General features: G+C 41.8%; 2 protein-coding genes across 6 annotated transcripts in view; one reads left to right on the top strand and one right to left on the bottom strand.

Annotated features, from left to right (window-relative positions):
• The window catches only part of SLC39A10 (solute carrier family 39 member 10), a 57,549-nt gene extending 40,696 nt beyond the window's left edge, over window positions 1-16,853 (top strand). For all 3 annotated transcript variants that reach the window (XM_075934218.2, XM_075934220.2, XM_075934219.2), the window contains 3 exons: window positions 4,913-4,993; window positions 9,390-9,580; window positions 11,045-16,853. In XM_075934218.2, the coding sequence (XP_075790333.2) occupies window positions 4,913-4,993; window positions 9,390-9,580; window positions 11,045-11,203 (431 nt within the window). In that variant the 3' untranslated portion in view covers window positions 11,204-16,853. The remainder of the gene's footprint in view (window positions 1-4,912; window positions 4,994-9,389; window positions 9,581-11,044) is intronic.
• DNAH7 (dynein axonemal heavy chain 7) overlaps window positions 14,889-24,212 on the bottom strand; it is a 239,243-nt gene continuing 229,919 nt past the window's right edge. For all 3 annotated transcript variants that reach the window (XM_075934215.2, XM_075934214.2, XM_025182029.3), the window contains 5 exons: window positions 23,851-24,081; window positions 18,207-18,359; window positions 16,850-17,027; window positions 15,600-15,703; window positions 14,889-15,095 (listed from right to left, as the gene is read on the bottom strand). In XM_075934215.2, coding sequence (XP_075790330.2) covers window positions 14,889-15,095; window positions 15,600-15,703; window positions 16,850-17,027; window positions 18,207-18,359; window positions 23,851-24,081 — 873 coding nt within the window. The remainder of the gene's footprint in view (window positions 15,096-15,599; window positions 15,704-16,849; window positions 17,028-18,206; window positions 18,360-23,850; window positions 24,082-24,212) is intronic.

Raw genomic sequence — 24,212 nt, forward strand, 5'->3', positions numbered from 1 at the left:
TGTCTCTGGCTCCCACTGTCAGCCCTGGGGCTGAAGGTGCCAGCTGTGAGCCTTGTGCCAGGCTGACAGAGTTGGAGAGGAAATGTGAAATAATAGCATCCCTGAAACTGACAAGAATGTAAATTTCATTGCTAGTAGGCTTCCTGTGAAATGGAGCCCCATTAGGCTCACGTGTTGGGCTGTGAGCCCCAAGGTGGGGATCCAGCCGTAAGCCCCTTGTGGCTGGAAGTACCCTAAAATGCTCCCCTTCAGTTGATGCAAATGCTTCTGGTGAGAACATGCATCACTGGCAGAAGAACGGTAGTGTGGACTCCCAACAGCTGATTGCTGTGGTGGCTGTAGGTCGACTTAATTTTGTAGTGTAAACAAGTCTGTAGAGAGAGAAAATGAAACAGAAATAAGCACTTTTGCTGTATCATCATCCATTCAAATTCTCCCAGAGCACATCAGTGTCTTCAGAATTAGAAAGTGCATTATTCTGAATAGGAGGAAAAGTACTAACTGAAGTACAGTTTAAACTTAAAAAACAGCAAATGGTCTGGTAGCACTTTAGAGACTAACAAAACATGTAGATGGTATCATGAGCTTTTGTGGGCACAGCCCACTTCTTCAGACGACTGGAGTTTAGATGACTGAAGAAGTGGGCTGTGCCCACGAAAGCTCATGATACCATCTACGTGTTTTGTTAGTCTGTACAGTTTAAACTTAAAAAAACAACAAATGGCCTGGAAGCTCTTTATAGACTAACTTGCCTACCCCATGAAGCTTCCTGAAGTACAGTTTATTAGAGATGATTGCTAGGCTGGCTTTCGTAGCACTAGGTGGCAGTGTAGTGCAATAGATTCTGACTGGGCTGGAGTGGGTTGGGGAACATATTTGCCCACTAGATGAGAAGTGAGCCAAAATACTCATGGTTCTCACATAATCACTTCAAAAATGCTGCAGCTGAGGCTGGCAGTTAAACGTTGAAAAACATATCTTGCAATTAGACCACAATAAAACATATCCTTCGTTGGTCTCTTCATTGTGCTTGCTTGAGTGATGAAAGGTTAATCAAGTGTTAGAGTTCAAAGACAGAAAAGGCCATTAGATTGTATAAACTGGCAACCTATATATCATAGACCATTAAATTACACCTGTTACTCCTATATTGAGCCCATTAACTTGTTAGGCTTCCTTTCTAGAAAACACATTTAGCCAATCTTGAATTGAAGACAAAGATGGAATATTTACCACTTCATTTATTAGTTTGTTCAGTGTTTAATCATTCTCTTATTTTAAAAATCTGACACTGATTTATAATTTGAATTTATCTCACTTCAGCTTCTGGACATTGGTTCTTGTTATGCCTTTCTTTGTTAGGTTAGAGAGTTCTTCAGTATCTGCTTGTTTTCGCCCTGTGATAATATTAATACACTAATAAAGTCACCTCAAAATCTTCTAAATGATAAACTAAACAGACTGCTATTGTAAGTGTCTCACTCTGGGGCATTTTTTTCCAAATGTCAAATCATTTGTGTGATTCTTTCTTTCCCATTTTTCATCATCCATTTTGAGAAGATGTGGACACCAAAACTATGTGCGGTATTCCAGCATCAGTCTTACTACTGCCATACACAGAGTTACAAACCATATCCTGTTCACAGTTTCCCCATTCACACATAGTCATCATTTATCATTCTACCAATCGAGGGTAGCCAAGAACTTTATCAGCAGTGTATAGAATACTTGTGCATAGTCCTCATTCTGGCAAAACCTCAGCAGAAACGCCCCTGTTCAAGTAATTCCTCATTGAAAACTCTTTTGGAGATCTTTCATTTGGAGAGTTCTTCAATCCTTTAATATGTGTTCTATCAGCATTGTATAGTTCTGTTTGTTAATCAGAATGTTGTGTGTTACTAATTGAAATATTCTACAAAAATCAAAGTATATGACTTCTACCCAGTTACCTATAACAAACTAATCTCATCCAAGAATTAAATTGTTTATTAAACAAGACCTATTTTCCATAAAATCTTATTTACTGGCATTAATTATATTCCTGTCCTTTAATTCTTTCTTAGAGGAATCCCTTATCTTTGTTTCTATATTTTGTCTGAGATTGTCCTCCATTTATTAATGGACTGGAAAGTACTTAATCATCTTCCTATGATACAAGTATATCATTCTGCTTCTTTCCAAATACAGAGCAGAAATATTTATTACGTGCTTTTGTCCATCTTGCTTCATTATTTACAAATGTACCATTTCCATTGGTACTATTGCTAGACTTTCTCTTGTTCTTAATATATTTTAACAATTCCTTATTGTCTTTAGCGCTGCCAGCTAAGGACTTTTCCCTGACATTCTTAGCATCCCTTGTATATTTTTTGCACTTCTTAACTTCTAATTTTTATTGATTGCTATCTTTTTTCCTCCCCTTTTCCATTAGTTATACAGAGCTTTTTATTTCTCATTTTTGTCCTTACTCCATGGCAGGATTGTCTTTTAGCTAAAGTTGTCCTCTTGGACTTTCCTCTTCAGCTTACTGCCAAGATCCCTGAATTCTTCTTTAATCTGGAGCAGTGATTCTTAACCAGTTAGTTGTGTGTATCCCCTAGGGGTATGCAGAGGTCTTATGGGGGTACTTCAACTCATCTAAACTATTTGCCTAGGTTTACAACAAGCTACATAAGATGCTCTGGCAAAGTCAATGCAAACTAAAATTTCATATAGACAATGAATGACTTGTTTTATATTGCTCTATCTACTATATTTTGTCACGTAAATACAATATTTATATTCTAATTGATTTAATTTATAATTATATACTAAAAATGAGAAAGTCAGCAGTTTTTCAGTAATCGTGTATAGTGGAACTTGTGTATTTTTATGTCCAATTTTGTAAGCAAGTAGTTTTTAATTGAGGTGATACTTGGAGAGACTGAGACAAATCAGACTTCTGAAGAGGATACCATAATCTGGAAAGGTTGAAAGCCACTAATCTGGGTAGTTCTATGTGGTGCCAAGTCAATGGAGATTTTCTGGACAACTTTATAATCTCATTCATTTTGTGGTCACATTTTATATTTTCACTTCTTGGAGATAACACACCATTCATTTTTGTCCTTATGTCTCTTGCTAAATTCTCTGTACGTTCTTCTTGGAGTTGCTCATGACAAGTGTTTGTCTTCTAAAAATGGCTAAATAGCCTTAGAGATAGCTACTTGCTTCATACTGCAAGGGCATTCATCAGGTACGTCTCCTGTAACTTTCTTTTCTGTACCCCAGAGCTACATTCCTTGATGGTTTTCTCACTATTCAATATTTCTGGCTGAGTTGCATGACTTCTAGCTTGTACCACTACTCCTCCCACCCCCACCATTGGTTCCAAATTGCCAGTCAGCTGCTTAGATTTCTAATCACTTATTTCCTTTGTGGCTTATCTGACCACAAATACCAGATGTGGTTGTCTGATTTTTTTTTCCCTCTGATGCTGCGCTGTGTTGAAATTTGCTCTACCAGACTGTACGTCTTCTAGCCCAGTATAGTCATCAGCTTGCACTCCATGAATCAGAAATCTTGTATTTCATTAGAAAGAAATATGTGCACTTCAGACCAGGTCACAACAATTGTATTTGCTACCTGGTATAGACCCAGACCTAAACAGAAGGAAATATGCTCTCTTCAAAATGCCTCTGTTTTCCATTTCTGTATGCTTGCTCAGGAGTTTGCCTGGCAAGTGATTTATATTAAGTCTCATAACTCAGTTCCATATCCTTTTTTAACAAAGAGGAATTAAGCCCTTAGACTTCAAACACTCCATCTCTTCAAAGCCATCAACACAACCAGACTTGTCTCATCTGTCCTGATTACAACCTTCAAGGAAAATATACGAGTAGACTAAACGTAATTCCTCTGCTTCCAAGCACAGGATCTTCAGCTAGATGTTTGCTGCTGAAGGGTCGTGTCTTTTGTTTTGCTTTGTTTTAAAGAGTAAGGAGAGAGGCATTAATAGGTGACATGTAGCCTCTGTTACATATATGGTCATGCCAATTTTCTTCCACAGTTCGATCTGAGGAAGTGGGTCTGGCCCACGAAAGCTCATCACCTAATAAATCATCTTGTTAGTCTTTAAAGTGCTGCATAGTCCTGTCTTTTGTTACTGCCAATATCAAAGTGTAGGGGTCAAAATCTGGAGATGTCCTTTCTTATCCTCAGTCTCCTCCCACAATAAGGCTCGGTCTGTCCCTAAAACTTAGGTTGATCTAACAACGTGGTCAAAGTCTTTGAAAAATTTTGTGCTCTAGGCAATGTAATTTAGGTTGAGCTAACGGTCACTGTAGGTGTAATTAGATTGGAAGAATTCTTCCTGCTGCCATCTCTCAAGGGAGTGGATTTACTATTGTGATCGAAAAAAACCTTTCTGTTGCTGTAACAGGTGTATGCCCTATACTGGCATGGCTGCAGCACAGTAACTGCAGCTGTAGTGTTTGCAGTGTACCCATATAGCCTAAATTAATATTATTATTGGTTGGTACCCAGGGAAAAATAATGAAGCAAAAGCAGGAAGTTGTAGATTAAATATCCATATGAATTTCCAGAGTGTAGAGGAAGAATGGATAACTGGGTTGTCCTTTCAAACACTCTAATCATCCCTGTATGCCTTTCACATTCTTTAAAATGTAAACCTGGTGCAATCTGTTTCATGAGAATGTAAACCTTTTGCCTCTGTCCAGTTTGCTCTCAAGTGCATACCTTTTTCTAAAACTGTTCTTTCACACTGGATAAACATTACAAAAATAATAGCCACGTGTATGATGAAAAATATTAGAATCTGTGCAAAGGGAATTTGTATATTATCTGTCTACTGATTCTTGTTTAACATGCAGAGTACAATTAAAATGCCATTATTTGCATCTTATTTTTCCAGGAGCAGCTTTTAGTGCTGGATTGACAGGAGGAATTAGTACATCTGTAGCAGTGTTTTGTCATGAGCTTCCCCATGAATTAGGTAATTAATTCTGTAAACTTCAGATGTTGATGATTTTGGTCTCTTACTTCGAATGAAAATATACTGTATGAAAAGATAGCCAAGAGTGGCTCTAATAATAATGAGGATAAAGAGCATGCAATATGAAAACCATTAGGGTGACCATTCAGACCAGAAAAAAACCTCAGATACTGAACATCATACTATGCCATTATTTAGTATGTCTAATCAGAATATTAGTGTGTATGCTAGTAGAAGTCTAGCCTCATCAGTATACCATCAAACCTGTTTAATATGGGGTGCTGCAAACAGAAGATTGTGTTGCATCGCATTGCATAGGGTGAGAGCAGAGAAAAACGTACATAGGCACAAAGGAAAATCTTATGAACATGACTTACTAGGTTGCAGCCATCTTGCTGCTGAACTGCTGTTTTGGCTGAACTGCTGTTGTGGTGGGGAGTGTGTGAATTATCAGGGTCTGTACAATTCATAGAAGACAGAATATATGAGAACATTTTGCTTTCTTGTACATCAGGGCTTTCAAACAGCTGGAAATCTTGGTTAACTTAGCAGAGACTCAGCACAGACTCACAGACATCTTGTATGCTTCCCCCACTGCCATACTGGCTCTCCCTATGAACCCAGCTCTGACCTAGGGATGTAAGTGACTAGTCAGCTACCCGGTAAGGCTAGGTTTATTGGGTAGTTGAGTGACTGTTGAACTCATTGCTTTTCCAGTGCGGAAGCCAAGTTAAAATCCGGTTCCCACAGCAACATCTCCGTGGGGGGCAGAGGTGCAGCAGGGGAAACAGCACGAGCCAGGACTGAGCAGTTCCAGAAGCTGCAACTCTGCTTTTTAAATGTAGTAAGATCTGCCAGGCTCTTAATATATTTAAAAAGCAGAGCCACAGAGTCGGGAACCTAGCACGAGTAGATACAGCTGAGTTTCTAGGTACATTTAAAAAGCAGAGCTGCAGATTGCCCTGGCTGGCCAAGTTCAGAAGCACAGCCTGGGCTGGGCTGGTGGTGGGGAGCGCATCCCCAGCAGAGCTGGTGTGGTGGGAGGCACAGCCTTTGCCAGGGCTGACGGCAAGGAGCGCATCCCCAGTTAGGGCTGGAGGCAGTGGGGCCATCAGCCAGGAGCACGGCTCTGCTGAGATTGGCGAGGTAGGGAGCAGCCTCAGTCTGGGGTTGGCATGGTGGGGAGGGGAGCACAGCCCCGGTCACAGCTGGTGGTGGAGAGCTCGGCCCAAGCCAGGGCTGGAGTCACGGGGGCCGGCAGCTGGGTGCACAGCTTGGGCCAGCACCGTAGGGGTATGACCCGGCCAGAGTTGGAGGCAGTGGGGCCAGCCCCTGTCCAGGGTGGCGTGATGAGGGATGCAGTCCCGATCAGGGCTGGCACAGTGCGGGGTTGGAGACAGCATTAGGGAGCACAGTCCCAATTGGGAGCAGAGCTCACTGCCCGCTAGGGAGCCTTGACCTCCCCTTGTCTGGCAAACTCCATGGTTCAGGACCACTCAGGTCCCTGGGGTGCCGGACAAGGGAGGCTCAACCTGTAGTTGGTAGATTAATCACTTAGTTAATAGATTAATTGTATCCAAAACTGCACACACATCATAGTGTAAAATCTTCCACCAGATGGACTAGAAAATGATTCTATCAGTCCCATATTTTTCTAAAACCAAAGATTGTTTGAACTAAATGAAGAATCATAATATCAAGCTGCGTTATAGTGCTTTTCAGCTGTGCTTTTCATCAGCAGATCTCTCAGCTTTACACAAGAGGTCAGTTTTTCCTCCGTTTTACATGTGGTGAAACTGAAACACAGTAAGGGAAAGTGACTTGCCTTAGGTCATCCAGCAGATAATGTGGGAAGAAAACCTACATCTCCTGAGTCCAAGTACAGTGCTCTCTCTGCTAGCCTCCCTGTACAGACTTTACTGTTGTGGAATATTAAATCTTCTTTTACATCAAGGAAAGGTATACATTGTGTAGTTTCCCATCTTCATGTGTTGGGAACAAAACATTCACTTTATTCAGATAACATCCTACCAGTTTGTTATTAACTTGTCCAATTTCTGGACAAATTGGAGAAATGGTCTGAGGTAAACAGGATGAAGTTTAATAAAGACAAATGCAAAGTGCTCCACTTAGGAAGAAACAATCCGTTTCACACATACAGACTGGGAAGCGACTGTCTAGGAAGGGAGAAAGGGATCTAGGGGTTATAGTGGACCACAAGCTGAAGATGAGTCAGCAGTGTGATGCTGTTGCAAAAAAAGCAAATATGATTCTGGGATGCATTAATAGGTGTGTTGTGAGCAAGACATGATAATTTATTCTTCTTCTCTACTCTGCGCTGGTTTGGCTTCAGTTGGAATATTGTGTCCAGTTCTGGGCACCGCATTTCATGAAAGATGTGGAGAAATTGGAGAGGGTCCAGAGAAGAGCAATAAGAATGATTAAAGGTCTAGAGAACATGACCTATGAAGGAAGGCTGAAAGAATTGGGTTTGTTTAGTTTAGGAAAGAGAAGATTGAGGGGGGACATGAGAGCAGTTTTCAGGTATCTAAAAGGGTGTCATAAGGAGGAGGGAGAAAACTTGTTCATCTTGGCCTCTGAGGATAGAACAAGAAGCAATGGGCTTAAACTGCAGCAAGGGAGGTTTAGGTTGGACATTAGGAAAAAGTTCCTAACTGCCAGGTGGTTAAACACTGGAATAAATTGCCCAGGGAGGTTGTGGAATCTCCATCTCTGGAGATATTTAAGAGTAGGTTGGATAAATGTCTATCAGGGATGGTCTAGACAGTATTTAGTCCTGCTGTGAGGGCAGGGGACTGGACTCGACCTCTCGAGGTCCCGCCCAGTCCTAGTATTCTATGATTCTCTGATTTTTTTTATGATTAAAATTATTTTATTTCCTTGAAATAAAAAGATATACAAGTCAGCATGACTAGTGTGCTGAGTAGATGAGAATTTGTACAATCATCATGTCTTCAGCATCCTGAAGTAGGAAAGTAACCTTACAAAAGCAAACATGAAACAGAAAATAAATGTGTTTAACTATGTCCTCCTCCATGCCTGAACAAAATATTGCCTCTTCCTTTACATCAGCCGTAGGCATTATTAAATAAGACTACTGCAACACCCCTGACAAGCACTAGGCCAAACCCTAGTTAGCTTAATGTATTACCCTAGCCTGTCCAGATTCATTTTTATGTGATCCATATTTACAGGATTTCTAACAAGGTCTGGCTTTTTACGTAGGCAAGCTCGAAATAGCCTATTTTTCACTGCTCACAGTGCTCAGGACTAGGGTTTCCAGATGGTTTAACCAAAAATACCGAACACTGCTTTCTCCCCACCCCCCCCCCAAAACTGCTTTTTGGGAAAAAATTCTGTTGAGGGGAAAAAAAGGGGGAGACCAAAGTTGTTGAGAAAAAAATTAATAAAAAGGAGACACAGTTGCAGATTTAAAAGTAGCCATCCTACAACAAAAAAACTTCAAGAACAGACTTCAAAGAGAAACTGCAGAGCTGCAATGCATCTGCAAATTTGATATGATCACTTTAGGATTAAACAAGGAGGCTGTGTCTAGACTGGCATGATTTTCCGGAAATGCTTTTAAAGGAAAAGTTTTCCGTTAAAAGTATTTTCCGAAAAGAGCGTCTAGATTGGCACGGACACTTTTCCGCAAAAGCACTTTTTGCTGAAAAGCGTCCGTGCCAATCTAGACGCGCTTTTCTGCAAAAAAGCCTTGATCGCCATTTTCACCATCGGGGCTTTTTTGCGGAAAACAAATCTGAGCTGTCTACACTGGCCCTTTTGCGCAAAAGGACTTTTGCCCAAATGAGAGCAGCATAGTATTTCCGCAAGAACACTGACAATCTTACATGAGATCGTCAGTGCTTTTGCGGAAGTTCATGTGGCCAGTGTAGACAGCTGGCAAGTTTTTCTGGGAAAGCAGCTTATTTTCTGGAAAAACTAGCCAGTCTAAACACAGCCAGACTGATTGGCTAGCCAACTACAAAAGCAGTTTCTCCTCTCTTGGTGTTCACACCTCCACATCAGCTGCTAGAAGTGGGCCTCATCCTCTCTGACTGAATTGACCTCGTTATTTCTAGCCTTACTCTTGATTGGAACTCTTTTCTTATGCCTGTATATTTATACCTGCCTCTGGAATTTCCACTCTATGCGTCTGATGAAGCAGGTCTTTGCCCATAAAAGCTTGTGCTCTAATAAATCTGTTAGTCTATAAGGTGCCACAGGACTTCTCATTGTTCTTGCAGATTCAGACTAACACGGCTACTCCTCTGATACTTAAATAAGTTAAGTAATACAACTGAGGGCAATGCATCTATTGTCTCTTATGGGATTATGACAATTAAAAACTTTCATTATTCTGTCTCAATTTCAGGTGATTTTGCTGTGCTGCTTAAAGCTGGTATGACAGTAAAGCAAGCCATTGTGTACAACGTCCTGTCTGCTATGATGGCTTACGTAGGGATGCTAATAGGCACAGCTGTTGGACAATATGCCAATAACATCACTTTATGGATCTTTGCGGTCACCGCTGGCATGTTCCTTTATGTTGCATTGGTAGATATGGTAAGATTATCATTTTATATTTCCCTATTCTGCATCTATGAAATCTGTGACTTCAAATAACCCAACATTATAATTTTTTTTTCTATTGCAAAAAAGAAAGCAAACCATTTACAGGCAGATGTCTAGACAGCCATTTGTACTTTGCTGTCTCTTGAAAAGTATAGTACGTTCATAGGGAAACCTATAAGCTTCTGCAGTGCCCCGTTTGGGTTCCCATTTGTCCAAATCCCTTCACTCTCAGGGTTGCAAGTGCCTGCGTATGAATGTGATTTCCCATGGCACCCAAAAGACTCTGGTACCCATATGTTGGTAGTGACATAAGGACCAGCTCATTGCAGTCCCCTTCATCAATGCTGCAGTATTGTTTTATCAGAGACGGCTTCATCAGTATCATTGCCATTGTCTCCTCTAGATTTCTCATTTATTTTTATCAGTACTGGCTGTATCAGTGCCGAGCTTCATGGTGGGGAGAGGGCTCTATGTGAGGGGTGAGGAGAGGACTATGTGATACTGTCTTCCCTTCCAAGAATCCTGTTTAATTGGTTAACCAGCTAACCTATTAAAGGGAAGGCAGGCTGGGGGAAGGTATAGCTCCAGCATAGCTGGAGCTACACCCTCCCCCAACCCGCCTCTACAGGCAGGGCACCCGGGCCCACTTCAGACAGAGACCAGAACAGCCCCTGCCTATAGGGGGCCCACTGTGGACAAAGGCTGTTCTGGATCAGCGGGCACCCCCTCACCATTAAGGATGAGGCTTACCAGTTAACCGGTTAAACATTCACAACCCTAATTTCTAACCAGGCAAGTCAAAAATATCCATGTATTTGACTTGCTTACGTGGAATTTCTCTCGAATTGACACATTTATATATTGTTTCCTATGACTATAATACTTATGGGGTATAGATAAATATATGTAATAGGAAAGGTAATTAGTCGTATATGGCTGTTAAAATTGAGTAACAGTTTACAGTGTCACAGAAATGTTATTTAATTAGCTCATCCATTATAAATGTTCAATATCAGGAATGTGTATTTATAGCCTTTACTGGAGCAGCATGGTTCCCATGTTAAGGGCATGTTTACACAAATTCTTATGGTGCAGCAAGCCGGGGTATTTACAAATGTATTACACTAATGCACACTAGGGAAAATTAGTGCACATCAGTAGCTCCACGTGGACTATTAGTGTGCAGCGTGCTGCACGTATGTCCCAGCTTGCCACGTTTGAGTTTGTGTAGATATTCAAAACAAGCAAGCAACATGGTGGCCAAACAATCACATTAGAATGCCCAAAGGAGTGTGCTAGAGCCTCATTTCTTTGGGAAAATTATACAGTGGGTTGGTGATAATTTTTTCTAACTGAATCTCAGTATTGCTGCTATTAGTATCTTGCTGTGAACTAGACAGTTATTTCACTTCCGTCACAATATTTGTAAAATGTTTTTTTTTTTTTTTTTTTCAGCTTCCAGAAATGCTGCATGGAGATGGCGATAATGAAGAACATGGATATTGTCCAGTTGGGCAATTCATTCTCCAGAATTTAGGCTTGCTCCTTGGATTTGCTATGATGCTGGTGATTGCACTGTATGAAGATAAAATTGTGTTTGACATCCAGTTTTGACCATTTCCAGAAATTGCTGTGGTTACGATGTTACTGTATGGCTTTGAGTCTGCATTGTTGTACTGTATGCACATTGCTCAGAGAAATGGCAGTGGCTTGCACTACTTACACAACTACAGTCTATTTGTTTCTGCATAGATTAACTTTTGCTGCTTGCTAACTAAAATGGTGCACATAGTGTACCTTCCAAATTCAAGAAGCAGAATTTAAATATGAAAACACCAAGTTGTGTGTGCTGCACATTAAGCATTGTGCAATTGTTTACAAATCAGCATGCAGCGAAAGACCTAGTCTGTTCTGGAAATATCTTTTCACATTACAGTTGAACAAAATCCACAACTTTAAAGGTGAAATCCATCTCTCTGCCGTGGGGGATGTCACTTCCTCCGTAAGGCTTAGATGGCAAGCTGGTCCTCTGCACAGTGGTGGATGTTACCCTCAGACAATTAAATATACTAACATAGCACCTGACTGGAAAAAACTGTGCTTTTTTGGACTAAAAAAAAAATCTCTTTAAAACATGCTGGGTACGCATTAAACTGCATTTCATGGTTCTAAAGTCATGTTTAAGGAGGCAGTCTGTGTAATCTGCTGCAAAGAGAGATACTCCATTGAGGATCAGTTTTCCTAAGATTTATTTGATGTTAGCTCCTTGGTATCGGTAGGAAAATGAAGTAGAGTTAGTATTAACTTGGGAGAAATCCTTGTTGTCAGAGAGTTAATGGTATTCCTGCTTGTTTGCTTCAGAAGCTAAACATGTTAAACGTTGGGTGCAACTTACAACCTAAACTACTGATAAATTGTGGCTGTGAGTTTATGCAAATGCACCTCTAGCAAAGGGTCCATAATGGAATTTCTCAGTTTTAACAGTTCAATTTATCTTGGAATTCAAAATTTTTCTCCTTTTTTACAGTAATATCTTCTGAAAGCCAATGTATTGAACCCAGATACAAAGATTATTAAAAATACTCTGTATATTAGTACTAGTGTATCATTTCAAATCTGAATGTATTACTTCAATGCCTTGGCATCAGAGCTGATAGCGCCAGCCATTGCAGGCAATAGACTGTGTGCTGAAAGATTCCCACTTACAGCAGTAAAGAGTTAATTTTTTAAACATTTGTTATATCTTGGATATCTAGGCTATATAAAGCATCTGTCATTAAATTACCTATACCAGTGAGTTGGGAAGATGTGGTGAACCATAAAAATTCTTAACCTGCTAGAATCAGTTTCTTTGTTTAATGCCAAAATGCTTGTATTGCCAGGTGTGAATTAGTTTTTTTCTATTCTGCTGTCCTATTAAAATTGTGAATTTGTGCGATGTACAAGCCATGTTAATTCTGCAGTCTGACTTGATAATCTAGAATCAGTCCTAAGTATGGTGGTGGTCTTCTTTTAACTTGCTGTTCTAATTTTCATTTTTATGTATGCCAGGTAAGCTCTGTTTTGCTGTGCACTGTCAAGTTTTGTTTGCTTAGCATCAAAAATTGCACTGGTTTAACATCTTAACAAGCCAGTCAGTGTCTTCATTCTTAATGAATGATTAATCTCAATAATCTCTGTTCCTGTTCATCTTTACTTTTGATCCTTCAGTTTAGCGATATAGTCGTTCCTTTTTCTTGGCCACTCCCGTCCCCTTTAAAGGTATACGTTGGCTCCTGCCAGTATTTGTTCCTAATACAGTATCAAGAAACTTGCATGTACAGTATTAAGTGTCCATTCTGTAAAAGGTGTCAGTGAAGAAGTCAAAATCAAGGGTCCCGTCCTGCAGTCCTTTGTGCAGTGAAGTCATTTGGAATTTTGCACATAAAACGACTAGAAGATCAGACCCTAATTAGAACAGACATCATCTCATTGAATGCTTAAGAGTAGGATATGCTAGGTAACGGTTTCAAGAGCAATGATATGACTTTGGAGTATAAAGGTATGTCTACACTATAGTGGCCCAGCTGCCCTGCTCTTGTGTAGATACTTGCTGCAGTGATTAGTCTTTCTGTCACTGGCAAATCAAGAGACCGTGATTAGGTCACTGGCACAATTCTTACATCAATTTAGCGTGTGTACACTGGTGGTTAGTTCAGTTTAACTCTATCAGGATGTTAATATTTCACACCTTTGAGCAGCAGAGCTAGGTCAATGTAGTGCCATTTTCAAAAGTGAATTTGACATGTATGCCCAGATCCTCAAAGATATTGAGGCCTAGCTACCATTGATTTCAATAGGAGTTAGGAACCCAAATTCCTTTGAGTATCCAGACCTTTGTCTCATTGAAACTCAGTGCTACTTATCCTCCCAAGGCCTGATCTATACTTAAAGCTTAGATCGACTTAGTAACATTGCTTAGGGATGTGGCATAAGAGACATAGCTAGACCAACCTACGCACCCATGCAGAGGTTGCTGGATTGACAGAAAAATTCTGTTGGTGACCTAGCCACTGGGACAGATGAACTACAGCAACAGAAAACCCCCTTCTATTGCTGTAGCAGCTACACTATAGTGCTAGTGAGGTGTGGCTGCAGTAGTGCAGTTGTCCGTGTAGCATTTCTAGTGTACATATATGCTAAAGCTTGCTTGAAAATTGGACTTAGAAGCCGAAGATACTCAGGTGCTTTTGAAAACTTCAGTCGTTGATTCTTATGTAGTTTTAGTGCTGCAAAATTTAAATGAGCTTTTAACTCACAGAATTGAAATTTGTCAAAAAATCACCCTTCTTAATTCTTTTCAAATGAAGATTTCTGTATTTCAGGAAGCATATTTACTTTTCTATTAGCTGGAATGTGCTATATTGTAATTATACTACCTATCTACTGGAGAAGAGGGGGGAGCAATTTTCAGTTAGTTTTACTGAAGACTTTTTTTCCCAAATGGAAAAACATGGTAATGTTGTACCAAATGTTATAACATTTTCAACTAGATTGGAATTAGTTTCTTTATATGTTACTATTTATTATGATTGTGAAGAGCAATATAACAGCTGTGGCTTCTTCTAAAGGTTTCCACCAGTGTTTAATTTCAGATCCATTCAGTGTAGTTTTATGTCAAGTTACAGACAATCTGAATTCCAGTCTACTCATACTTGGCTTCAACATTCCATTCTGCTTGTATGCAGTCTAATTTAACGTATTCTTTGGAGGGCATCAGTGTTACTTGCATATTACAATTCTGTCACTGTGTGACATCCCATATGAATTTTCATGTAGATCACATTGCAGTCAATCAGCAGTGATTATGCTTAGAAAATACTGTAGAAGGTAGATGCAGTGTGAATTTTTTTCCATTACAGTTTATAGTTTAAAAATGTGATTAAGGTCCTATGAGATACTTTCTGAGCTATAAATCTTTTTTTGTTATAACTAAGTCATTTAAAACACTTTTATAAAGCTGGGAATGATCAAAAGCTGTTTTGTTCATTGTCAGCAGTGTTGTGTTCATTTTATGTATGTTCCTTATTTATAAGGAGCTTCAAAAATAAAATTATTCAAGGAGCAAACATATTGGTTGTTTTTTACAAAGTTTTATTACATGACTTTTATATTTTAGTATTTGTTTTAACTCCCATGAAAGGCAGAAGTGTAATGGATCTGTTTAAATATTTTGATTTCACTAACCAGTAGTATTTAAAAATTGAAATGCGTCTTACACAAATGATTCATCTCAAAAACAACCATTAACATGCAAAGTTTAGGAATTAAGCTGGCATAATAGTGCCACTCCCCGTCCAATCCAGTGTTGCTCTGGTTTATCTGAAGGAAGCATCATTGCAATTACAAAATTGGTGGAATGTCCCGTAGTGGAGAGGGTTCCTCTTCTCTCACTGGTCTTGTACACTGGAGCAAGATAACTTGGTCGTAGCACAATGTCTGATCTCTTGCAAGGTTTTAACCACATCTATGATAAAATATAGAATAAACCATTTACCTTTCTTGGTAAAGTTGGTAAGAATTAAATTTGGTCACAACTCACTAAATACTTTCTAAACTCACTGTAGTTCACCAATAACTTGTGCATAATTCTGAAAAGTGCTGAATCCCCACCCCCTGCGGAAAAAGTCTTGGTTGACTTCACTATGAACTTTTGATGCTCCGTGCCTCTGTTGCACACAAATTGTCTGTTCTGCTGCTCAAAATATTTTTGGTTCGATATATGTTTTAAAAAGTACAAGTTGCTACTTCACTTTGGTTGCCACAGAGCCATGTGGGAAATCGTGAGTAAGGCATCTCTGATGGCAAAAGTTTTTACTTTTAAAGGAGGAAAAAAAAAAAAGTTTTTTTTGTACTAACAAACATTACCATGACAGGCTTAGCTTCTGACGATAGATTTAGACTAATCTAATCATATGACAAATACTGAGCACGGGTGCACACCAAACCTAATAATATGACAAATACTGACCACAGGTACTGTGTCATAAAGGATTTTTGGATATGACTCTGCTAGCTTCTTAGTTTTTCTGTTCCAGCGAGCTCCATCCAGGAACAATCCTCGAATGTAGACCCCTGAATTAAGCAGAAAGGTATAAAAAGTTACGTTTGGGCACAGAAACTAAATATACAAGAGGTCCTGTGTGAAATTAGGTCAGCTTTTTATCATATGCTGTTTAGATCACGCATGAGGCTGTGGTGCAACTGAATAATACTGAAATCCGTGTGCCAGTTTTTTGGCATAGTACCTCCTCCCAGGTGGTACAACAGGAGCGGTGACTGCCCATGCCTTCTAACAGGGATAGCATTGCCATGTCGGAGTCCCTTATAGTAACGGGCTGACTTTTATGCTTCCTTTCTTGTAATCAGTGATTACAAGGAGCAAGGAGGGAGTGTCAGAGACTGTGGCAAAAGTGCAAAGTAGTTTGGTAATTCTCCTGTTTAAAAAGGTAGTCCGAATTATGCTCAGTTTAATCCATTCCACTGGAGGACAGCTGATTGACTTGAATGAGGATAAGAAGACACAGGGGGAAGGGACTGCAATTGGCACATCCGTAGTCTGTATACAATAGTATCTTTTGATAGATTAATAATAGGGAACTTCAGGGGTGAAATGAGAAGGTTCCATTAAATTTGTGTACTTTCTTGGTGCTAACTAGCACAATACAGTCCCATGCAGTATTTTGCTTTCAGTTGGTTACTGAAATGTTCTAAGTACCTGGACATAGAATTAAAGTAACAGGAGGAAATGAAGAAAAGGAAAATTCAGGCTAAGTAATCAATTGATATCTGTTAGATGGTGGAAAAGTTTCATAATGCAAGGATCCTGGATAAAGCACCCAGGTAGATCCTCAGCTGATGTAAATTGTCATAGCTCCATTGAAGATCTGTGCCCAGTTAATACAATATATATGGAATAATCCTGCTGCTGAAGGTCTACTGGCCAGATACTGAATAACCTAAATGGTCTTGCTGATACTTAATTTGTGGTGTTCTACTAGAATTATTCAAAAGATATTTTGTTGAATGTTGCCTTTAATGTGCAAACCTCCTTTAGTGACATTAGTGAATCACATTGTGGCCTATATTTTCCAGGATTCTGCACATTAAGTTAAGTGCTTAAAAACCTGTTAATGACAGGAATGTATCTACCTGTAACTCCTGAATTACATTTCCTACATGTACATCAATGCAGGTGGCTAATAAAGCTTGTTTGTTTACCATCTTCAGGAGCATTTTTGTATTCCTTGTCTTCCAGTACTTCATAATCAAACCCTAGTAGGTCAATTGGAATGGTGTATTTTCTGGCATAGTTCTGCTGGGCACCAGTTAAGAAAGCTTGAGTGAAGAAAAATCCTGAAAGCCAAAAGACTGGCGGTGTTCCATTTTCATACCACAGCTATAGCAGAAAAAAGAGAACAAGACAACAAACTATCTTGAAATCATTATGAGGGGAAAAAATAATTTAGAACAGTATTAAAAGTCGTATCACAAAGATTGTCTTTTTGCAAAAGCCAGTGGTATTTTAGCCAAACAAAAACACTGATTTATCTATGAAGTTTTCCAAAATGTCACTGGCTACTGGAAAAAACCCCAGTCCTGTTCCTCAAGTGGATTTTAATATGAGCATCAGTTCACTGAGTTCACATAATCCTAACAACCTGGTAACAATTGAGTCAGTGTGAAATCAGACTTTATGCGAATTAGCTCTCGCAGGGAGAAGAATCCATGGTTTGTGACCACTCCCCTCAGCCATTAAATTCCCAAGCATTGTACTGTAAGTATAGTATTTGGCTTGTTGGGTGTTAGTGAGCTTTCAAATGACTTCCCAACTTCAACAATCCAATGGAAAGGCCCATCAACACTGTTTTGGATTCTTATAGTTTAATAAATGTAATACTGTTATTTACATTGAAAGCTTTGTTATCCAGCACTCACGGGGCATGCAGGTTGCCAGTTAACTGAATGTGCAGACAGCAAAGCTTATTGCTCTGCCCCTACCAGCAGCTGGCTCCCAGCAGCTCAAAGCAGGCACAGGAGGAAGGAGGTGCCCGTTGATGATGTCAGCCAGCATTACTGATTGTCAGAAGCCCTGTAATGGCCAGCTGAACAGGCGGGAGTCAGGCACGTATGCTTGACATAGCAGTACTGTGGCTGGGGGTAATGCCAGTGAAAGTTTTCCTATTCACATTGCCAGATAACTAAGCTTTAACTGCATCAAACTCCACTGAACATCTCAACTACCAACTGTTACTGGCACTCACTACTTTGAGGCCTTTAGAGCGTCCACTGTGAGCACCAAAACTGCCCATGTCTCACAGTAGTTCTAATATGCAGCAGCTATCTGAAAGAGATGTGTATAGTACATAATAAAGTTGAGTGCTTTATTATTATGTGCAGTGACGAGCAGACATAATAATCCAATGCAATGGTGAATGGCATAATATGCAACCAGATGCAATGGTGAATGGCCCTCTCCTTACATTCACTCTGTGAAATATATATATGTATTTCTAGTCTCTTGGAGAGCAAAGTTAAACAGCAATCATGCAGATTAGCATAAACAGAATGTGCTCACCTGTAAGAACTTTAATCTGGTAAGAAAGTCATTCACATAGCTGCCAAGGGGCTTGAGGCTTGGGTAAGATTTATTCATCCACATTCCTGGAATTCTGCCTGTCAAGATGCTGTTTACCACTTCCTCTAGTTCAGAGGACATCACCACCAGTCCCTAACGCAAATCAGAAGAAAACAATCTCAGCAATAACTACCCTGTCTTGTCTTCTCAGACCACACCCCAAAATTGTAACCAGCAACCATGCTGCCACCTGTGCTCTTATTCCAAGAGCTATAATCCAAGTTTTAGCCACACCAGACCAAAAGAACCTAAAAATCTAGCAATTGCCATACTGGATCAGCCCTGTGGCCAGTATCAGATGCTTCAGAGAAAGGTTCAAGTAACTTGAATGGAATAAATAGTTGGTAGGCAGGGGGTCTTAAACTCCTGGCCTGCAGGCCAGTCCTGACAAGAGCGATTATGCAATCCAGACTGGGCCTCCTGATGGGTTGGGGGGGCAGTTTGTAACCAGCCCCCAAGACTTGCCCCTTTTCATCGGCCTGCCCTCTCCTTCCTATGGCACCTCATCCTCCTGAGCACACAGCTTTGGGGATCAGCTGGGCCTTGTGCCATGCAATGGCAATAGTTGTGCTCCCTGCAGTAGCAGGAATCCCAGGCGTGCACAATTGCTCTGGCCATAACTGGCCCGTAGTTTGCGACTTCTACTGTAGGGAAAAATTCTTCCTACTCACCATTAGAGTCCTGAAATGTGAGGACTTAGAGCCCTTCCAAAACTCTACTGGCTTTTGTCAAGTTTTCCAACTATTCTGAAATTCTCATTACCAGTGAAAATGTTCCCAGCTTTTATGAATACTCCTAAGCAAAGCCACACCTGCATTTGTGTGATGTGGCACTCTTCTCCCACAACAGCTTATGCAAACGAAGTGTGGAGTAGAATGTCACTGAACCTCATTTGCAAAATTAATTAGAGTCCGTTTTTGTGCAAGAGGCTTTTGCGCAAAGCAGAGCTGTGTAGACGGCTCCTTTTTGTGCAAAAATCCCCTCTTGCACAAGAGCCGTTCTTCTTTCTGAAAAAATGAGGAAGAACGGCTCTTGTGCAAGAACGGTTTTTTGCACAGCTCCTTTTTGCGCAAAAACGGACCCTAATTAATCATGCAAATGAAGAGCGGTGATATTCTACTCCACGCTTCATTTGCATAAGCTTTTGCGGAAGAAGGGTGCAGTATAGATATAGCCTTTGAGGTTCCTTTGTAGTAGTTTTAACAATGTTGTCTTGACCTTGTATTATGTGAATCCACATACCCAGTGCATCACCTCTATACCTTTCATTGTTATACGTGCAGTGAGCCTCTCTCTACCGATCTGCCTCCTCTCTAAAATAAGGTGTGAAAAGGGACACTGAGTATAGTTGAAACTTACTGCCAGACACGCTGCAAGAGCTGGGCACTTGCACCTCTCACTTGAGGTCAGCATACTCAGCAGCTTGTGGGAGAGGCCTCAGTAACAGCCCAATTGTTACACCCAAGCTAGCTTACATTTTTCTCACTACATGTACTCACTAGTGTGACACATTTTTAGCCGCAATGTCGCTCGTCTCAAAGCGTTTGGCTTTCCCTGTGGGAGCCTACCATAAATTCATGCTGTCCTGCATGGCAGTGCATCCACTGGGCAAAAGCACCTACGTGAATTGTGAAAATGGGATTTTAGATTCTTAAGTAATGGTGGGACAGATCCTCAACGGTGCCACGGAGATTGTCTGTCAAAAAGTGCTGCGGTGTAACGTCCCTTAGGGAGCACACACTGCTGCTAGGAGACAGGCACAAAGCCCCTAACTGCTGATGCCACGCCACCATTGCCAAGCTGCTCAGGGCTCTGACACAAGTGATGCCTTGGCAACAGGTTCCTACCAGGCAGTCGAATCCCATCCTCTTTCAGGAGCCTGAGACCACCAGCATGCTCTGAAACCAGATCTATGCGGCTGGAGCTGAGCAAAGCAGGGCGGCAAGGACATCCTGGCTAGTAGTTAGGGTGCTCAGCTGGAATGTGGAAGACTTGTCCAATCTGCAGCAGGTTCTTGAACCCAGGCTTCCTACATCCCAGGTGAGGGCTATTGCTTAGCAGCAGGTGGGTTTTGCGCTGTTTCCGTCGAAGCTGTTCCACTTTGTATACAGGGGCTAGAGAGACTGGCTCTACTACCTGGCGGTTAGGGCAGAGGCGACTGATCCATGTCACTTGTCTGCTCCAATTAATATTTAATTAATTATGCAACGTGAAATAGCTTCAGCGAGAGGGATTCAGAGACAACCAGCCAGGAGCAGTTCAGCCAGGATTAGGATGCTCCCCTGGGAGGAAGAGCTGAGTACAAGGCCCTGCTCCAAGGCAGACAGAGCAGGGACTTGTATCCACTCTCCTACATCCCAGGCAAACACTCTAGCCACCACCCATTGCTGGGGGAGCGGAGGAGGAAGTGGCCTGGTTGTTCGCAAGACATGAAGATGTGCTTTTAGCAACTAGAACAGTTGCCCCACTCACTGTAGGCACCTCACTCTAGGAATGAGCTCAGGGTTGAGACAGGAGTACAGCTGCAACACCCTTCTCACTTGCTACCTGAACACATGGAACTGCTGAAATAGGAGCAACGGAGGGAGCCTCATACTTGTCCAGTGATTAGGGCAATCACCTGAGCGGTGAGAAAATTAAGGTCAAATCTCTCCAAACTGGACAACCAATCTGGGTTTTGCACATCCCAGGTGAATACCCTACACGACAGGTCTAGAGGTTATAAGGAAAACATCCCTTCCATTTTGTGCAAGGCACCTAGGAGGCAATACCACTGAACAATTCAAACACTTAGGCTACGTCTAGACTGGCCAGTTTTTCCAGAAAATCAGCCGCTTTTCCGGAAAAACTTGCCAGCTGTCTACACTGGCCGCTTGAATTTCTGCAAAAGCACAGATGTCCTACTGTAAGAAATCAGTGCTTCTTGTGGAAATACTATGCTGCTCCCATTCGGGCAGAAGTCCTTTTGCGCAAAACTTTTGTGCAAAAGGGCCAGTGTAGACAGCTGAGATTTGTTTTCCGCAAAAAAGCCCCAATTGCGAAAATGGCGATCAGGGCTTTTTTGTGCAAAAGCGTGTCTAGATTGGCACGGACGCTTTTCCGCAAAAAGTGCTTTTGCGGCAAAGCGTCCGTGCCAATCTAGACGCTCTGTTCCGAAAATGCTTTTAACGGAAAACTTTTCCGTTAAAAGCATTTCCGGAAATCATGCCAGTCTAGACGTAGCCTTAGGGATTTTATAGTCCATGGTTTGGCAGCAGCTGAGCAGGGCTTCTGAGGCTCTGACACTTAAGGCCATGTCTACACTATGAAATAAGGTCTAATTTAGTAAGGTCAATAACTGCTGGGTGACTCTGCTGTATCCTTGCACTTGGACAATTTTATTGCTATTTCAGAGCTCAGAGAGAATGCATTTCTTTCCCCATGCCTCAATGAGGTCCAAGATCATAGACTCTTAGAGCTGGAAGAGACCTGAGGAGGTTATCGAGGCCAGACCCCTGCCCAAGGCAGGACCAAGCCCAGGATCTCCTTCACACGCCATGCTGGCACTCTTCTGTGCCTCTGTGAACTGGAACTTGAACTCATGGAAGTCATGACCACATGTGCTGCACAGATGTGCTGCCTGCTCTGAGGTGTGCCCCCATGGGAATAGGGATGTTAGCTATTGCTCATCCGTGGTCATCAACCAGTAGATCGCGATCTACCGGTAGATCTCAGGGGCTCTAAGAGTAGCTCTTGAGCCCTCTCTGAACTGCGCGCCTGCGCAGTACATTTACATTAGATTTCCTCATTTGAGGAGCAGCTACTCACCGAGCAACAACACAGGTGAGTAGCTGCAAGGAATGGTGGGAGCTGGGAGTTCGGGAGGGCTGAAACACCCCAGCCAGCTGACTGTGGCTTTCAGCTGAAAGCGGCTGCCCCGCGCTCCAGCTGATTGGCAGCTTCCCCTCTGCGCCTGCCCATGTGGAGCTTGGTGCACCCTGGCTGAGCGCCATGGCCAGCTGGCCGGGCAGCCACTTCTCTTCCCTCCAGCCCGGCTGCCCTGCGCTCAGCCCAGGGAGGCTGTGTCTAGCTCCAGCTGTGCTGGAGCAAGCTTCCCAGGCTGGGCGCAGGATCACAGATGCCCGTCTGATGGACTGTATACGACTAGCAATCTCAGACTACAACCCAGACTTCAAGACACTGGCAGATACTGTTCAGTCACAGGTGTCACACTGAGACTTTGTTATTGGAAGAAAAAATATATAATTATCGATACTTGATTTTAGATTTACAAAACAGCAGAGAACAAAATGTAGAATTGTAAATGCTTCATTTGACATTTAAATAGCATGAATTAAAAACGGACCATTTATTTCATAACTATAAACATGTGATTTTAATTTTATATAGTGCATAATTTAAAAATAAACTGTAACAGAGTGTATAAGGGCTGGGGATAGCAACTGATGGACAGGAGAATAGAGAGGGCGGGGTTTCAAGGAAGGGGCGGGGCTTCAAGGAAGAGGCGGGGGGGTAGATCTTCGCCTGTTCTGAGACTTAAAAAGTGATCTTGGGTGTAAAAAGGCTGGAGACCACTGGAAGCCTTAACTGAACAGTTAAAGTAACTGCATGAAATCTTTGTGGTTACTCAACTATTCTATACTCCCCAGGGCCGGCAGCCAGTGCAATCTGTATCAGAGGCAGAAGCTTGGGGTGCCAGGTTGGAGCTGGTCTGTGAGAGGAACCAGTTTAAAAACCAGCTCCCCTCATGGCCTGGCTGCCTGCTGCCCCACACTGTTGCCTCTGATACAAAGGCAGCAGCACAGGATGGCAGCAGTCCCTGTCCGTGGGGGGTTAGAGTTCCCCATGGACAGAGGCTGCTCTGCCTCATGGAGCAGCCTCTGTCGGTGGTGAGCCTGAGCCCGCTGTGGGCAGAGGCTCCTTCACAGCAGCCTCCCTGGCTCCCACCATGGGATGGGGTAGGCGGTACCATGGAGCCGGTGCTGGGGGGGGAGGATCTTTCCTAGGGCTTTTCCTGTTCACCTGGAGAGCAGTAGCGGCAGAAGTTCGGGTCACAAGAGGGTACTGTGGGATGCCCCTTGGAGGCCAAGAGCCCCTACTTTCCCAATGCTGGGTCTACACATGGAAGGTCGAATTTTGCTTTATTCCTCATGAAAAGCTGAAGTACTGATACTGATTTCAGCAGTCCTTAAAGTCAATGCAAAGAGCTTTGTAATGTGGACTCATTGTTTAGAAAATTAACCGTATGCCACTAAATTCAACCTAAACTCCTAATGTAGACCAGGACTAAATGTTGGACTTTGCTGAACTGAAAGTTAAGTACCTACATCTCTACCACGGAAGGAGAGTATGGCTTCTCCACACTGGGCAGGACTCAGACAGGTGTGTGACAGAAATGCATTACACCCATTTGGAATGTACTGACTGAACACTGAATAGATGATAATATATGTGTTGCCATCGTGCGTCAGACTAGTGGCTCAATCCTGCAGAGTGGCATTAAATGCAGCTGAAGTTGACGACTCAGCAGGTCACAGAATTCAGCTCCTAAGCATTTGCTTTTTTAAAGCTTGCTGCAGCTCACCTTGATTGCTTTCTGGATGTTAACACAGGAGTCTCTTATTGTTTGCAGTAACTTATTAAATCGCCCCATCTCTTGGACAAGTACAGTGTTCATACTCTGTGCATAGGTGGTTGGGTATTTCCTCATTGCAGCCTCAATGTGGAAGTCTGCGGGAAGCTTGCTCAGGATGTCACCTGCCACTTCATTAACAATTTCATCAGTTGATTTGGCTCCAGCACCTGTGACTCGAGACTGTAAACAGCCAAAAGGTAACAATGAGGTTTCCTTGTGTAGGCCAGTAAATACTTAAATAGAGAAACAAATTAAATCAGTATTGTTAAAAATATTGTTTTTGTTCAAAGACCAGTCTAGGGATGAAACAA

Source organism: Pelodiscus sinensis, chromosome 7 (genome assembly GCF_052426305.1).
Source record: "Pelodiscus sinensis isolate ZL-2025 chromosome 7, ASM5242630v1, whole genome shotgun sequence".
Lineage (NCBI taxonomy): Eukaryota > Metazoa > Chordata > Testudines > Trionychidae > Pelodiscus > Pelodiscus sinensis.